This window comes from Cervus elaphus, chromosome 18 (genome assembly GCF_910594005.1).
Source record: "Cervus elaphus chromosome 18, mCerEla1.1, whole genome shotgun sequence".
NCBI classification, from domain to species: domain Eukaryota; kingdom Metazoa; phylum Chordata; class Mammalia; order Artiodactyla; family Cervidae; genus Cervus; species Cervus elaphus.
In genome coordinates this window covers 111,133,801-111,151,745 of record NC_057832.1, presented here as the reverse complement: position 1 = coordinate 111,151,745, position 17,945 = coordinate 111,133,801, and the positions used below count along the sequence as shown (strand labels likewise).

General features: G+C 38.2%; 1 protein-coding gene across 2 annotated transcripts in view; it reads right to left on the bottom strand.

Annotated features, from left to right (window-relative positions):
* Window positions 1–4,691: 4,691 nt before the first annotated feature.
* Window positions 4,692–17,945, bottom strand: part of MGAM (maltase-glucoamylase) — a 198,121-nt gene continuing 184,867 nt past the window's right edge. For both annotated transcript variants that reach the window (XM_043873137.1, XM_043873134.1), the window contains 3 exons: window positions 14,038–14,087; window positions 9,357–9,530; window positions 4,692–8,802 (listed from right to left, as the gene is read on the bottom strand). In XM_043873137.1, the coding sequence (XP_043729072.1) occupies window positions 6,094–8,802; window positions 9,357–9,530; window positions 14,038–14,087 (2,933 nt within the window). In that variant the 3' untranslated portion in view covers window positions 4,692–6,093. The remainder of the gene's footprint in view (window positions 8,803–9,356; window positions 9,531–14,037; window positions 14,088–17,945) is intronic.

The following is a 17,945-nucleotide window of genomic DNA, read 5'->3' as shown; positions in this document are numbered from 1 at the left end:
CCCACCCTTGTGGAGCTGTGATGAAGCTTCTAGGAGCCCTTGGCTGGCCGTTTTCTCCTTGGGTTCAGGGCCCGCTCCTCTGAGCCTTTCCTAGTGCACAGACCATTCTCCCCACTGACTGCCTCCAGAGAGAAACCATTATTTATATCAACTTATGGATAATGAAATGCTTCTATATTTAAAAGGGATGCATTTATCTTATGCATATGTATTAGACCAGGGTCCTTGTGGCTCAGCTGGTAAAGAAGCCACCTGCAATGCGGGAGACCTGGTTTCAATCCCTGGATTCAGAAGATCCCCTGGAGAAGGGAAAGGCTATCGACTCCAGTATTCTGGCCTGGAGAATTCCATGGACTATATAGTCCATGAGGTCGCAAAGAGTCGGACACGACTGGGTGACTGAACAACATTAGACAATACTACTGGGAAAATGAATTATATATAATAATTACATAATTGTTATATGAATTATATGAAAAAAATTAAAATTTTTTTCCAATTTATGTTTTTTGTGACTACAGTTTCTGGAAAGCCTAATGATATACTCCAAAAAGATGGGCTCAGAGTTGAGGTAGAAAAGGATGACCCCCACTTCCTCCTAGAACATCTTGGCATTTGGGTGTCTGTCACACCTCACCCCTCAGTTGATTTCTAAGTTCAGGTGAACTTAGAGTGATTCTGAGACTGTAACTTTTTTTCCATCTTACTTCCTGTACTCAAAACTCCATCTTAAATGTGGAGGGTAAATAAATTATGTATTCCCTCATTGTTTTTTTTGTTTTTTGTGAAGACAAGAGGTGCATGCATGCTAAGTCGCTTCAGTCAGGTCCTATGGACTGTATGACCCTATGGACTGTAGCCCACCAGGCTCCTCTGTCCATGGGATTCTCCAGGCAAGTATACTGGAGTGGGTTGCCATGGCCTCCTCCCCAGGGGGACCCTCCTGACCCAGGGATCAAACCCGCATCTCTTGTGTCTCCTGCATTGGCAAGTGGGTTTTTTTATTTACACCGCTGGAGCTACCTGGGAAGCCCTAGAAGACAAGCGGACCCATAATGTTTACAAGGATTCTGGTCTCTCTCGTGGAGTAAGAATATTTTGATACAATTTCAAATTTATGGTAGCAAGAATTCCCATAAGCCCTTTAAACGAGCCTTATCCATTTACATTTTGCCCTGTTTCTCTCTCCTTCTCTCTCCTCTCTTTCCATCTCTTCTCTTTTTCTCCTCTCCTCGACCCCCTACCCCACCCACTTCTTCCTCCTTCCCCTGGCTCTCTGTCTTGCTCTCCTTCATGAAGTTGATAACTTAGTTTGTTACTCCTGTCTGCTAGAGTTCTCAGCACGTCTCAATTCTTGCTGTATTTAGCTGAGACTGACCAAGAAAGCGTCTCATCTCCACTGCTCCACAGTCCCAGTGGCTCCCAACCTTGACGGCATGTTAGAGTCACCTGGCTGATGGGGGCAGCATCCAGGCATTAGCGAATCATTACACTGTCCAGGTGTTTCCAATATGCACCTGAGCTTGAGGACCACTGAACCAGAAATTCAGTTCCCTGGTGGCTCAGATGGTAAAGTGTCTGCTTACAATGTGGGATACCAGGGTTCGATCCCTGGGTCGGGAAGATCCCCGGGAGAAGGCAATGGCAACCCACTCCAGTACTCTCGCCTGGAAAATCCCATGGACGGAGGAGCCTGGAAGGCTACAGTCCTTGGGGTTGCAGAGAGTTGGACACGACTGAGCGACTTCACTTTCACTTTCAGTCAGCTTCCTGAATGGGCACTCTGGCTTCACATGTTGGAGGGACAGCACAAGGACTGACCAGTCCGAGTGAACACCAGCAACGAGGAACCCTGGAAGCTCCCTGAATTCCAAGAGCTAGACTTTTAGTTGCTAGATTGTGAGGAACGTGTGGGGATCTCAGAGAAGGGGTGCGTGTGGGGGACTCAGGGAAGTGGCTACTTACCAAACATCACTCAAAAAACAAATAGCACTGAAACATGTATATTATCATATGTGAAACTGATCGCCAGTCCAGATTCGATGCACGAGACAGGGTTCTCAGGGCCGGTGCACTGGGATGACCCTGAGGGATGGGATGGGGAGGGCAGTGGGAGGGGTGTTCAGGATGGGGAACACATGTACACCCATGGCTGATTCATGTCAATGTATGGCAAAAACCACTACAATATTGTGAAGAATTAGCCTCCAATTAAAATTAATTAATTAATTTTAAAAAAAAGCAAAGAAAGACGAGCCCTTATAATGCCAAGTAGCAAATACACACAAAAAATGTGAAGTTAGAAAATCACCATTTAATAAATTCATAGTAATAATTGAATCAGATAAGAATCATCAATAGATGACAAAAACTAATAGAAGAGGAACCAGATAGCTACATAGCCTCAAAGTATCTCCACATAATATAGCTATTCATTATGATGAGAAAAAATTGTAACTTTCCCATGGAGAGAACTGAGAGGCACCACTTCAACCAGGTCAGTCAATTGGCATCACCAATCATGGACAAACAACACTTACCTCCTAACAGGAGTACCAGGAAGGACATAACATCAATTCTATGTTATATCTGCCCAAGAAATATACAACCTCAATATAATCATGAGAAAGTATTAGACAAACACCTAATGAGGAATATTCTACAAAGATCTGACTTGTAATCATCAAAATCAAAGAAAAAGAGGGGCTGAGGAATAGCTCCACGGTAGAGAAGACTGAAAAACAAACAAAAATTCTATTAAGCAAATGCAACACGTGCTCCTTGTCATTACTGTTGTTTAGGTTTCTTTTTTCTTTTTCAAAATGTTTTTGGCTGTGCCACAAGACATGCAGGATCTTAGTTTCCCAACCAAGGATTGAACCCATGTCCAGGGCAGTGGACACCCACTGGACTGCCAGGGAAGTCCGTGTTTAGTGTTCTTTATAAAGAACATTACTGGGACGATTGGTAAAATTTGACTAATGTCTCTGCATTATATGGTGGCACTGTATGAATATCAACTTTCTGACTTGACTGATTATATTGTGATTATGTGAGAATATGTCCTTGTGTTTTAGGAAATTCATACTAAAGCATTTTGTGATGTTGAGACATTGTATCTATAACTCTCAAATTATACACGTGTGTGTGTGTGTGTGTAAGTATGTGTGTGTGTGATAGAGAGTAAATATGGTACATAATTTATAATTTGTGGATGATATTTGGGAAAACTGGGTGAAGAGGATAGTGAAGGTCTTTAGCTATTTTTGCAACTTTTCTCCAAGCTTATTTCAAAACAAAAATGTTAATTTTTAAAAAAGAAATAAGCATGGGATCTAAACAAAGAGTATGAAAATGGAGCAAAAAAAAAATTTTAAAGACACATAGTTACCTAGAAAAAAATTCAATTTAGAAAAATGTCAGCCTTTCCAAGCAAGAGATTTTGACTACTGTGAGAAAAAGTTTAAATAGACATAAGAACACTCAAGGGATTATATAATCATAATAATAAAACTTTGTATAGTCTTTTACAGAATGAAAATGCATTTCCAATGTTGACTTGCAGATGAGGAAACTGAGGCAAGTAAAAGACAAGGGTGTCCACCTAAAGCAGTTGTCCCTGCACCAATCTGTACAGGTGGTGCTCCTAGAACTGGTCCAATGAAGGCGACCATGTGTTTTAGATGTAATCATAGGTGTCTGCAAGGCTTAAGACTCAGAAGCAGCAAGCTAATGCTTTCTTTCACCCCCTGCCTCTCCCAGTTTTCCAAACCTGCTTCCAGGACCACATCTTGTGCATGGACTGGAGTTTCAATTCTCAAGTTTCTTCAAATGTCTGAAGTAAGGCCAGATTGTCTTTTTTTTTTTTTTCTGTTTTTGTTGTTGCTTATGTAATCATGATTTTTATTTTATTAAAAATATGTATTTTATATTGGAGTCTAGTTGATTAACAATAGTATGTTAATTTCTGTTATACTACAAAGTGATTCAATTATACATATGCATGTATCTATTCTTTTTAAAATTCTTTTCCCATTCAGGTTATTAAAGAATATTGAGCAGAGTTCTCTGTACTATACAGTAGTACTTGTTGGTTATCTGTTCTAAATATAGCTCTGTATTTGTTGTTTTTGGCTATTGTTCTTTTTTCAGGAGCACTTACCTTTTCAAAATTCCATACTTGTAATTACAATCCATTTATATACACAAAGGGATTGTAGTTCAGTGACTAGAGAACTATGGTTGGTTGAACAAATTTCTCTTCAGTGTTTCAAGTCCCAAGGGCTTTAAAAAAAAAAAGTGAAGCCTTTGGCCAATGAATCTGCCCCAGTGTGGCAGCCTGGCCACAGGGTCCCATGTGCCATGAGACACAGAACTCTTTGTCCAGGACCAGGTGTTATGAGCCAACAAGAGAAGTGCCTTGGAGCTCCCTCAATAAACACACGTGAGGGAGCCTGGGAGCAAGTCCGTTGATACAGTTTAGAATGATGAGTTTTGCTTTGTTTTGTTTTCACACTGTATTTGACCTGGACCTGACTGTGAAACTAGGACATTATTGTCCTAGGGAAGTGATTCTCAAACTTTTTGGTCTCAGGATCTCTTTACTTTCAAATTTGGTGAGGACCCCGTGCTTTGTTTGGGTGAATTATATCTCCGAACATTTGCTGCCGTAGGTAAAATGGAGTCATTCGTAAAATGTTTTGCAAAATATTTATTTCTTCGTTCATTAAAAATAACAATATATCAAATACATGTTGACATAAATAATATATTTTTAATGAAAGACCACTATATTTTCCAAAGCAAAAACAGTTAGTGAGAAAAATGACATTGTTGTATAATTTGTAAATTTGTTTAATGTCTGATTTAATAGAAGACAGCTGGATTCTTGTATCAGTTTCCATATTCATCTTTTGTGACACCACAGAGCACAGTCTCTGGAAAGTGCCACTGTATATCAATGAGAGGATGAGTGAAAATGGCAAAAACAACAGAGTATGTATATGAAAAGAGGCTTGACCTTGTAGACCCCAGAAAGAGTTCTGAGGTCTCCCCTGGTTCCCCAAACTATGTTTTCAAAATACTGTCCTAGGGTTAAGCCTTCAATAGCACCTAAATGGCAATATTTGGTTATGACCATGAGCCTATTCACAGGGGTGATTTTAAAAAATAATAGATCAGGAAAAAATGGTGATTGTGGGTATGAAAGTCCAAGAACATGCTGAAAGTCTTAACATACTGAAGGAGAGTCTAGATAGTAAAACAAGAAGGGAAACGCTGATGAGTAAAAGACAAAGCAAACAAAACTATGAACTCTGATCCCAGGGTAGACATTGTCTCCCCTATGTCTTATCTTTACATACTCATCTCTGTCTGGGTGATTTCTGGTCTGTGGAAGAGTTAGCACTTTGTAAGTTAATTCAGTCATTAGAGGAAACAGCAACAATCTAGTATTATCTCATAAATAAGTACTAATAGCATCAGTGCTTGGAGAAGAAAGAGTACTCACAAGGAGCAATATTACCACTGCTGGCAGCCCCCATACATGCAGAAAAAAAGTAGTCACAGGAGAAGGAGTATTAGTGCAAATGGCATGAGTTTATGAAGGGTAAGTAGTCATTGCAGAAAAAGCATTACTAGTACTATTGTTCCCAGACGTTGTGGGGGAAGGATGATTTGTAATCAGAGCATCATTACCAAGGCTAGCAGTTGGAGAAGTGGTTACTGTAGGAGGAGAGGTTACTGTAGCAAAAGTAGTGTTCTTATCATAAATACTTTCAGAGAAACTAGTCAATAGAAAACTATTGCTAGTAGTAGCAGCAGCAGTATCTGTAGGAAAACAGTGGTAATGCGTGAGTAGTATTAGTGCTAGTAGCAACGGTATTTGTTGAAGAATGAGTAGCGGTAATAAGAACAGTAGTACCAGTACTAGTATCAGTAGTACTTGTTGGGAAAGAAGTAGCCGTGATAGGAAGAGTAGCAGTAGTAGTGTTTGTAGGGAAAGGCACAGTAGGATTAGGAACACTAGCATTAGTAACTTCAATAGCACTTGCTGGGAAAGGCATGACTGTGACAGGAAGAATACCATTAGTGCTAGACAACAGTAGTGTTTGTAGGGGAAGATGTAGTAGTATTAGAGCCAGTAGTTGAAACTTCAGTACTATTTGTTGGGAAAGACATGGTTGTGACCGGAAGAGGAACATTAGTGCTATCAGTACTAGTACCTATTGGGGAAGAAATAGTGGTATTAGGGACAGTAGTACTAGTTGTAACTTCAGTAGCACTCGTTGGGTAAGGCATGGTTGTGACTGGAAGAGGAACATCAGTACTGTCAGTGGTAGCATTCATAGGGGAAGATATAGTGGCATTAGGGAAAGTAGTACTAGTTGTAACTTCAGTAGCACTTGTTGTGTATGGCATGTCTGTGATAGGAAGAGTAATATCAGTGCTATCCATAGTAGTATTTATAGGGGAAGATATAGTGGCATTAGGGAAAGTAGTACTAGTTGTAACTTCAGTAGCACTTGTTGTATATGGCATGTCCGTGATAGGAAGAGTAATATCAGTGCTATCCATAGTATTTGTAGGGGAAGATACAGTGGTATTATTAGAGGCAGTAGTACTAGCTGAAACTTGAGTAGCACTTGTCGTGTATGGCGTGTCTGTGATAGGAAGAGTAATATCAGTGCTATCCATAGTAGTATTTATAGGGGAAGATATAGTGGTATTAGGGAAAGTAGTACTAGTTGAAACTTGAGTAGCACTTGTTGTGTATGGCGTGTCCGTGATAGGAGGAGTAATATCAGTGCTATCAGTAGTAGTCTTTGTAGGGGAAGAGATAGTGGTATTAGGGACAGAAGTACTAGCTGAAAATTCAGTAGCACTTGTTGGGTAAGGCATGGTTGTGGCAGGAAGAGTAACAATAGAGCCATCAGTAGTAGTATTAACAGGGAAATATATAGTGGTATTGGGGACAGAAGTACTAGTTGAAATGTGAGTAGCACTTGTTGTGTATGGCATGTCAGTGATAGGAAGAGTAATATCAGTGCTATCAGTACTGGTATTTACAGGGGAAGATACGGTGGCATTAGGGAAAGTAGTACTAGTTGAAACGTGAGTAGCACTTGTTGTGTATGGCGTGTCTGTGATAGGAAGAGTAATATCAGTGCTATCAGTAGTAGTAGTTACAGGGGAAGATATAGTGGCATTAGGGAAAGTAGTACTAGCTGTAACCTCAGTAGCACTTGTTGGGTAAGGCATGGTTGTGACTGGAAGAGTAACAATAGTGCTATCAGTAGTAGTATTAATAGGGAAATATATAGTGGTATTAGGGATAGAAGTACCAGTTGAAACTTCAGTAGCATTTGTTGTATATGGCATGTCCGTGATAGGAAGAGTAGCATTAGTGCTATCAATAGTAGTATTTGTAGGGGAAGATATAGTGGTATTATTAGAGGCAGTAGTACTAGCTGAAACTTGAGTAGCACTTGTTGTGTAAGGCATGTCCGTGATAGGAAGAGTAATATCAGTGCTATCAGTAGTAGTATTTATAGGGGAAGATATAGTGGTATTAGGGACAGAAGTACTAGTTGAAAATTCAGTGGCATTTGTTGGGTAAGGCATGGTTGTGACAGTAAAAGTAACATTAGTGCTATCAGTAGCAGTATTTATAGGGGAAGATATAGTGGTATTAGGGACAGAAGTACTAGTTGAAAATTCAGTAGCATTTGTTGAGTAAGGCATGGTTGTGACAGTAAAAGTAACATTAGTGCTATCAGTAGTAGTATTTATAGGGGAAGATATAGTGGTATTAGGGACAGAAGTACTAGTTGAAAATTCAGTAGCATTTGTTGGGTAAGGCATGGTTGTGACAGGAAGAGTAACAATAGTGCTATCAGTAGTAGTATTTATAGGGGAAGATATAGTGGTATTAGGGACAGAAGCACTAGTTGAAAATTCAGTAGCATTTGTTGGGTAAGGCATGGTTGTGACAGGAAGAGTAACAATAGTGCTATCAGTAGTAGTATTTATAGGGGAAGATATAGTGGTATTAGGGACAGAAGCACTAGTTGAAAATTCAGTAGCACTTGTTGGGTAAGGCATGGTTGTGAGAGGAAGAGTAACAATAGTGCTATCAGTAGTAGTATTAACAGGGAAATATATAGTGGTATTGGGGACAGAAGTACTATTTGAAACTTGAATAGCACTTGTTGTGTATGGCGTGCTCGTGATAGGAAGAGTAATATCAGTACTTTCTGTAGTAGTATTTATAGGGGAAGATATAGTGGCATTAGGGAAAGTAGTACTAGTTGAAACATGAGTAGCACTTGTTGTGTATGGCGTGTCCGTGATCGGAAGAGTAATATCAGTGCTATCAGTAGTAGTATTTACAGGGGAAGAGATAGTGGTATTAGGGACAGTAATACCTGTTAAAACTTCAGTAGTACTTGTTGGGTAAAGCATGGTTGTGACAGTAAAAGTAACATTAGTGCTATCAGCAGCAGTATTTGTAGGGAGAGATGTACTGGTATTAGGAACAGTAGGACCAGTTGAAACTTCAGTAGCACTTGTTGGAAAAGAAGTGGTTGTCGTAGGAAGAGTAGCACTAGTGCTACTTGGAGCAGAAGAACTAGTGGTAACAGAAGCAGCAGTAGTAGTAGGAGTTGTAGAAGGATGTAAAGAACTCATTGGGAAGGTACTTGTCATAGTTGTAGTAGAAACTATAGGACCACCTTGAATCCAAGTAACCTCAGTTAACTTTTCCAGGCTGATATTCTGGTCAGTCAATTGAATATTTAGTGTCTGCCAGAAAAGAAGAGATGAAGTTGGTATTTTAGAATTTGTTAAATATCACATTTAAGTTCAACCTCACATTACAGTGTAATAACTGTGCAATGCAACTTATTAAGACCAATCTAACATACAGCACAATATCTTTGGGAAACACATGGAGAGAATTCCATCAGGTCATTGATCGTTGATCCCTGGACTATCCTGAGTAAGTAAGATCGCTCAGTCGTGTCTGACTCTTTGCAACCCCATGGACTGTAGCCTACCAGCCTTCTCCCATGGGATTTTCCAGGCAAGAGTACTGGAGTGGGTAGCCATTTCCTTCTCCAGAGGATCTTCCCCACCCAGGGATCGAACCCAGGTATCCCGCATTGTAGGCAGACGCTTTACCATCTGAGCCACGAGGGACTATCCTGAGAGGATCACTAATGTGCACTGTACAGTATGAGTCAACATTTGCAAATATATATAACCTTTCAAGTATAAGTAAATATAACAATAGTGCTAATAACTTTACAGAAAAATAAAATTAATGTATGATATGATAACATTCCTTTAAGACATACCTGATTGTAAGGGTCACTCTTGAAATTCATCACCATGAATTGTTGATTGTCATAGGAGACAGTCACTTGTGTTATATCAGTAGAGCTTATGCCCCAGATTCTAATATATCCAACTTTCAGTGAATTTGAGTCACTCAAATAATTATTATGTATTGTTTGGATTTGCAGTACACTCTGCAAAGAATATATAGAGAGGAAAAGATACATAATACATCTGTTAACAGACTAAATTCCAAATTACAATGTTAACAAAAATGCTGGTTTTATTCTTAAATACTTCATGAAGACATACTTCCTGAGAACTTAAGACAATAAATTTGAGGTGCTCAAAACAGGTTTGTGTGTCAACATTATGAAAGTTTGTTCACCTACATTATTACTAATTCTTACAATGATTTTGAAAAGAAAGAATTCTTATATCTGTTTCACAGATGAGAAAACTGAGGCTCTGGGAGAGAAAATGGGAAGGTCAAGGTCATATAGCTTAAAGGCATTTATATGGTTGAAATCATGATGAACTTATGTGCATAGCACTGTATGACTTAGCACAGTGTGAATAAATGATTGTGGCAACTTGTCCCTAGGCTAAGGATCAGTCATTCAGTTCACTCACTCACTCGTGTCCGGCTCTTTGCGACCCCATAGACTGCAGCATGTCAGGCTTGCCTGTCCATCACCAACTCCCAGAGCTTGTTAAAACTCATGTCCTTTAAGTTGGTGATGCCATCCAACCATCTCATCCCCTGTCATCCCCTTCTCCTCCTGCCCTCAATCTTTCCCAGCATCAGGGTCTTTTCCAGTGAGTTGGCTCTTGGCATCAGGTGGCCAAAGCATTGGAGCTTCAACTTCAGCATAAGTACTTCCAATGAATATTCAGTACTGATTTCCTTTAGGATGGACTGGTTGGATCTCCTTGTTGTCCAAGGGACTCTCAAGAGTCTTTTCCAACACCACAGTTCAAAAGCATCAATTCTTTGGTGCTCAGCTTTCTTTATAGTCCAATTCTCACATCCATACATGACTACTGGAAAAACCATTGCTTTGACTAGATGGACCTTTGTTGGCAAAGTGATGTCTCTGCTTTTTAGTACATTGTCTAGGTTTGTTATAGCTTTTCTTCCAAGGAGCAAGCATCTTTCAATTTCTTGGCTGCAGTCATCATCTGCAGTGATTTTGGAGCCCAAAAATATAAAGTCTGTCACTGTTCCCCATCTATTTGCCATGAAGTAATGGGACGGGATGCCATGATCTTAGTTTTTTGAATGTTGTGTTTTAAGCCACCTGTTTCCCTCTCCTTTTTCATCAAGAGGCTCTTTAGTTCTTCTTTGCTTTCTACCCTAAGGGTGGTGTCATCTGCATATCTGAGGTTATTGATATTTCTCCCAGCAATCTTGATTCCAGTTTGAGCTTCATCCAGCCCAGCATTTAGCATGATGTACTCCACATAAGTTAAATTAAGCAGGGTGACAATATACAGCCCTGACATACTCCTTTCCCAATTTGGAACCAGTCTGTTGTTCCATGCCCGGTTCTAACTGTTGCTTCTTGACCTGAAAACAAATTTCTCAACAAGCAGGTCAGGTGGTCTGGTATTCCCAAGTCTTAAAGAATTTTCCCATAGTTTTTCGTGATCCACACAGTCAAAGGCTTTAGCATAGACTAAGGATAGTTTGCAACAGATCTAAATCATGAACTATTTTAAGTATCAACACAAGGGTTACAATAATGTGAGTGAAGTCATAAGATGTTAGAAGATTAAGGCCTAAATGAAAATCATCATGAATATTTGTTATGGGTGTTAGATGAAAAAAAATAAAGAATCACCATGGGAATAGGGTTGTCAAGAAAGGACTTAGGAAAGACGTGGAATGTGAGAAGTCCTGGGAGGATGGATAGAGCTGATGAAGACAAAATGAATAGGAAAGGGAATGGGGTGGAGGGAGGCACAGACACATCTGACATAGGCAGAGAACAAAGGTGCTGAGTTCACAGGCTCCTGTAGCTGGAACTAAGCAGAGAAATTACTGGTTAAGTACATAGATAAGATGATGATTTGATGCAATCATTTAAGGAGACAGCTGTAGTAGAGTGAACCTATAAACTCCTAGACTCTGTTAGCAACAGTAGGAAGAAAATGATGCTCAGTTGGCATTATGGAGAATTAACCAGCCTTTTGTGACTGATTGAGCAATGAGAATCAAGAGAAAGTTAAGAAAAAGGAATATAACATGAAGTAAATGGATGTTTTGGAGCTAACTCTCTTGATTTGGGAGAGCCTATTTTTAAATTGTCTGGGATTTTGCAAACCAGTTGATAGCTTGAAATTGACTAACATGATGGGAGATTTTGAACACAGAAATTAGCAAATGCTACAAATCAGCCACCAACCCCCATAACCTCATACCAGCCAAAACACCACTGATAAAAATTATTCCCAGGGGAAGCTCTCTTTCATTTCAAAGCACTGATCCTTAGGAAAAACTCCATCAAACATCACATAGAAGTAAGAATTCACTTATCACTACCTTGGAATAACAGAAGAATGGAATTTTAGCATTAGAAGATATTAATATTTATGAGAAACCAAATGTATTATAACCAAGGAACAGAACAGGAGAACTATCATCCCTAGCTTGAATAACTATTTAGCAGTAGGAAGAGAACTAAAATCCAGGACTTCTAGATGAGCAGCTTCATTAAAAAACAATATTTTCAGGGGAAAATTATATACTCTTCAATTCTTTTCTTAAACTAAGAACAAAGAAGTTACATGCTTAATTAGTATACAAAGTCTTGCATTTTTTTTCAGAAAGGCAAATGCAGGATGGCTACACCATGACCCAATAATAATGTCTATGAAGATAATTTGATACATGTGTTTAAAAGAAGTACATAGTGTGATGCAATAACAGTAAGAAAACTGTTTAGCTAAAAGGAGCTAAGAGTTAGGTAATGAACTAAATAAGTATTTATTGTTGCATGCCACTGAGGTTTTGAGTTTTGGAGTTTTTTTTTTTTTTTTTTTTTCCAATAGAAAATCCACACTGTCTTATAGACTATAATGCAAACCACATATGTAATTTAACAAGAGAAAAAGGAAAAATTGCTTTGATGATGTTTTCTTTAACCCAATATATCCAAAATATTGGGCTTCCCTGGTGGCTCAGATGGTAAAGAATATGCCTGTAATGAGGGAGACCTAGGTATGATCCCTGGGTCAGGAAGATTCCCTGCAGGAGAGAATGGTTACCCATTCCAATATTCTTGCCTGGGAAATCCCGTGGACTGGGGAGCCTGGCAAGCTACAGTCCATGGGGTCACAAAGATTCAGACATGACTGAGCAACTAACACACATCCAAAGTATTATTATTTTAACATACGTTTAACATAAAATATGAATGTGATATTTTATGATCTTTTTGAATGTTTAAAATTAAGCTAGTCATATTTTAAATGCTTGATTGCCACATGAGGCTAGTGACTATCACGCATACCATAGTGCATCTCTAAAATAATCTCTCAATCCTGGGACCATGCTTTAAGAGAATCTAGATTAATTGGAGTCCAAACAGAATAAGCTAATCTGGAAACCAGTGTAGGCACAAAACAGAGGACGTATGAAGTTAGCCTGGAGATATATAATTCCAAGAAGACAGAAGGAATATATGACAGATACCTTCAAACACTTGAAGCATTGTTACATAGAAAAAACACAGTAGATTTATGTTATACTATTCCTTAGTTAAATCCACAATTAAAAATTAGACAGAAGCAGATTATAGGTTTGATAGAGAATGATCCGCCTACTCTAATTAAAACTGTATGGATTATCCATGGAATCATTTAACCTGCCTAGTAGATTGATTGTATTATGACCTCCATACATACATTATGTATGATGTATTGTCCCTCCCTATCTATACCCTTTTCCATGCAATTGTGCAATGACCTCCCTCTCTGGATGGGGCATTCTATCCCACCTCTGTCAGGGTTAGCCATATGACTTTGCCTATTGCCAACTTAATACAAATGGAGATTTCAGAAAGCCCTCACTCAGGCTTTTCCACCTCTATTTTTGCCCTCTTTCATAATCATGGAAATGGCATGCCCAGACCTGCCCATAAGGCCATCTTAGATCGTCCAAGAGCAGCAGACCTCCAACATATGACCGCCCCCTCCAGATATATAATCACCAGAGCAAACTGACATTCCCATGACTGATTGCAGATAAAGTGAGCCGGCCAAGATCAGCCAAGCCCAGCTTAGATCATCTAAGCACTGCAAACTTATAAGCTAAATAAGCATTAATTACTACATGCTGCTGAAGTTATGAGGTTGTTTTTTATGCACCATTTTTGTGCAACAGATAGCCAATCTAGCATTTATCCTTCAAATTTTTATCAGCCAGAAAATGTCTCATCTCCTAAAAACATGTCATATATTCAAGGACTCATTTTTTCCCCAGCATTATATGAATTACAATTTTTTTTTATACAGTGATGGTATACTGGGCAATTGTCAAAATAAGAACTGTTTCTTCCTTATTTTAATGTCAGTAGATCTGATTTATAAATGTAAAGGCAGGAAGATGTGGGATATGATATTTTTACAGTTCATTGATTACATTTAATCTGTAGCTAATTGGGAAAGGATTTATAAAATTCAATAAAAGAGTCTTACCTGAGCTGCTGTAAAGTTTACCAAGAAATAGTTTCCATTTTCAAAGGTATCTGCAAGCAAGAAAAAAGAATGAGCAACTACTCATTGTTTCAACAATAGCAGATAATCTTTCATGCAATCAGAAAATATTTCATTGGGATCACAAGTACTGATCAAGACAAATCATGACCTCTGTGGAGCAGTGCTAAAGATAGTGGCTGAGGGAATATTTCACCCCAGATTAGTATGGGGATGTACCTATGGAAGAGGGTATTTTTGAGGTGAGCATCAGGAGATTGCAAATACAAGAGAACCTGGATTGAACTAGTAGACACCATAGGTGAAAAAGCATGGAGGCTACTGATTGCAACAGGAAAGAATCTGCCTGCAGTACAGGAGACCTGGCTTTGATCCCTGGGTAAGGAAGATCCCCTGGGGAAGGGAATGGCTACCCACTCCCCAGAATTCTTGCCTGGAGAATTCTGTGGACAGAGCAGCTTGGCAGGCTACAGTCCATGCAATCGCAGAGAGTGGGACACGACTGAGCAACTAACACACAGCGAGTGCACAGCCGTGAGAATTCACATGGCTGTGACGATAAAGGCTTAGAGTTGGGAAGAGTGGTTAGGAATTCGTGCTCCCAAGTGAAATTGACATAGATTCAGATTTCCACTTTTGTATTATTGTGAAAACTCTGGAAAATTACTTAACATTTCATCATCAGTAGACTGGAGATACTAATAATACCCGGCTCAAGGCAATGAGGTCGACAACATGCCACTTGTGTAGATAAGTGCTCAAAATTTGTTGTTCACAATCATCATCAAAGTCATCATCATCTCTACCTTCCTAGTTCCTCTCTCCCTACTCTTAGCTCATCCTTCCACAGCGTTCCAGATCCTAAGGCCTCTGGCCTCTGCTTGTTACATCTGTGTGTTCAACTCATAATTCAATCCTATATCCACCACTCTTCAGCTCCTATGTTTATTTTGTTTTTCCCCACTGAATCTGGTCCTTTCAAAATCACCAGTGATATAGTATATTAAATTTCAATATCTCACCATGATGTTCAAGATTTTTAGCCTCTTTGCCCACACATCTCCTCTTTGAAATACTCCTTAGTTGATATCTGCTTTACTCATTCTTCTTGTGTGGCTAAATGCCTGTTTCATAAAAGTCAGTTTCATTTCGTGTTTTATTCTTGGCCCTAGTCAACATTTCATCTCTAATCAATATGTCAACATAGTCTCTCCCTGAACCCAATAATAGTCTTTGTTTTTTAAATTAACTCCACTCTTGTGGAAATGAACACTTGTAAACCCATATTTTTAAACTGAGCTTTGGCTAGAAAGTGTAACATAAGAAAGCACCATAGCCTATTTTAGCAGTTTTAATTTAAAATTTTTAAAGAATGAGATTCTGTTCCTATAAGCTATTTAAGATTAACCTTGAGCTAACTATTGAATCTCCTTAAATCTAAGTAAATTTTAAAAAATAATTACAAACAGTTAAGAGAAAAATTAAATCTATACTTGTATCTTCATATTTTAAATTTTAATTTCTAGGGTTGGTGAAAAAGGGAAAAGTGCTTCTGCATAGACCTTAAACAGTGTAAAAAGTTTAAAACTTGCTGGAACTATTACTTTTTAACTTTAAGTCTAGAATATATTTGTTGTAGGAACTTAAAAGTTTTATTGGAGAAGGACATGGCAACCCACTCCAGTTTTCTTGCCTGGGAAATCCCACAGACAGAGGAGCCTGGCGGGCTACAGTCCATAGGGTCACAAAAAGAGTCGGACATGACTTAGTGACTAAACAACAACAAAGTTTTATAGAAAATTGGTTTTTCCTTCCTATTTTTCAAATATATTGCTCATAGCGAGCTGATTTTACATACTAACTTTGGTGCTATAAACCCAACATGATATTAGTCATCTAGTCCTAATCAGCTCAAGCTGTATAAAAGGATTCTTGTTGGTGTTGTTTAGTTGCTAAGTTGTGTCCGACTCTTTTGCAACCTCATGGATGGTAGCCTGCCAGGCTCTTCTGTCCACGAGATTTTCCAGGCAAGAATTCTAGAGTGGGTTGCCATGTCCTTCCCTATCCAGGAATCAAACCTGCGTCTCCTGCATTGGCAGGAGGATTATTTACCACTGAGCCATCAGGGAAGCCAGAAAGGATTCTAGATGCCCTTAAAATATTGGTTCTCAAGAAGCAGCAATTCTGCTAGTGAAACATGTAGCAGTTATCTAGAGACACATTGGTTGTTACATTTTGGAGCTGGAGAGAGTGTTTTAGCATCTAGTGGGTAAAGGGTGGGGGTGTATAAATATCATATAATTAATGGTCAACCACCACCAATAACAAAGAATTATCTAGCCTCAAATGTCAGTGTTATCAAGGTTGAGAAAACCTGTACAAATAAAGGTACTTTCTTAAAAAAGAAGAGAATTCTTGCTCCCTAATTTCAAAAGTTACTTTAGGGATTCCCCTGGAGGTCCAGGGGTTGAGACTTTGCCTTCCAATGCAGGGTTTGTGAGTTCAGTCTCTGGTGGGAGAGCTAAGATCCCATATGCCTCAGGGCCAAAAACCCAAAACATAAAACAGAAGCAATATTGTAACAAATTAAATAAAGACTTTAAAAGTGGTCCATATAAAAAAAATCTTTTAAAAAAAGTTACTTCAAAGCAATTATAATCAAGACAGGGTGTTACTGGCTGTTAACTCCTATTGCTATAATTTTTTGCTCACCAAACAAATTCTTGACTGAAGTTTCATCTTTCACATATACTTCACTTAAGGAAAAATATGTACTTCCTAATAGATGGGAACATCTTAGCCCATTAATACACACAGTTCTTAAATTTAAAAACTGACATTGTGGCACATTATTTTCTTGTAAGGTTCAAGTCCCACTCCCTTAAAAGTTGGCTTGAGTAGCTGGTTAATCTCTTTTCTCTGATTTTTGGGCTTTTTGTTGTTATGCTAGCCACTCTGATTTAAATGTAAAATATATTAAAAGCTTGTAATGGAAATTTATTATTTATCTTGCATATTAATGATACATTTTATTCAGTAACTATGTTTCAGGAATTCTATCTATATATTAAATCAACTGAATCTACATAAAATCTACATGATAAGTAATATCTTGCAGATTTTGAAAACTGAGGAAATACAGGCAGAGAGATATAAAGCTATAAAGCTTCCCAAAAGATATATAATTAATAGATGACTGAAATAGTATTTTAAGCCAGACCTATTGAATTCCAATATATCATATGACTCTCCATAGAGTTAACTTAAAAAAACAAATCCAGAGACCAAATGGAACTTTGAAAACAAAAGTAATCTAATTCTTTTATATCCCTACAATTTTTGCCAGTTCCACCTATAAATGAGCACACACACAAAAAAACAATTTGAAAAGCATCTCTCTTATATACTGTATTAAAGGAATATAGGCTTCTAAAGTATTATCCATACATGAAGAAGAGTAATTTAAAATGCCACTTGCAACATCATCAAAAACTTAGATATACTTAGGAAACTTAACAAAATATGTGCAAGACTCATGTACTGAAAATTATAAAATGTTGCTGAAGTAATTAAAGGATACTTTCACTTACTTAATTGAAGATGAGATAGAGAGGGAGATAGATAACCCTAAATTTATCTTTAGTATCAATGCATTTCTGTTAAAGTTCTAATAAGCTTTTTGTTAGGTATTGACAAGTTGATTAAAAAATTTTTATGAAATCCAAAGGAACTACAATAAACAAATCTGAAACTACTTTAGTCAAGACAATATGTTAGTGGCATAAGGATTAAACATTTAGATCAATAGAAAAACTAACCCAAAATAAACTCTCAGCCACATATAACCTATTGATAGCTAACAGAAATGTCAAGAAAATGAAACAAGGAAA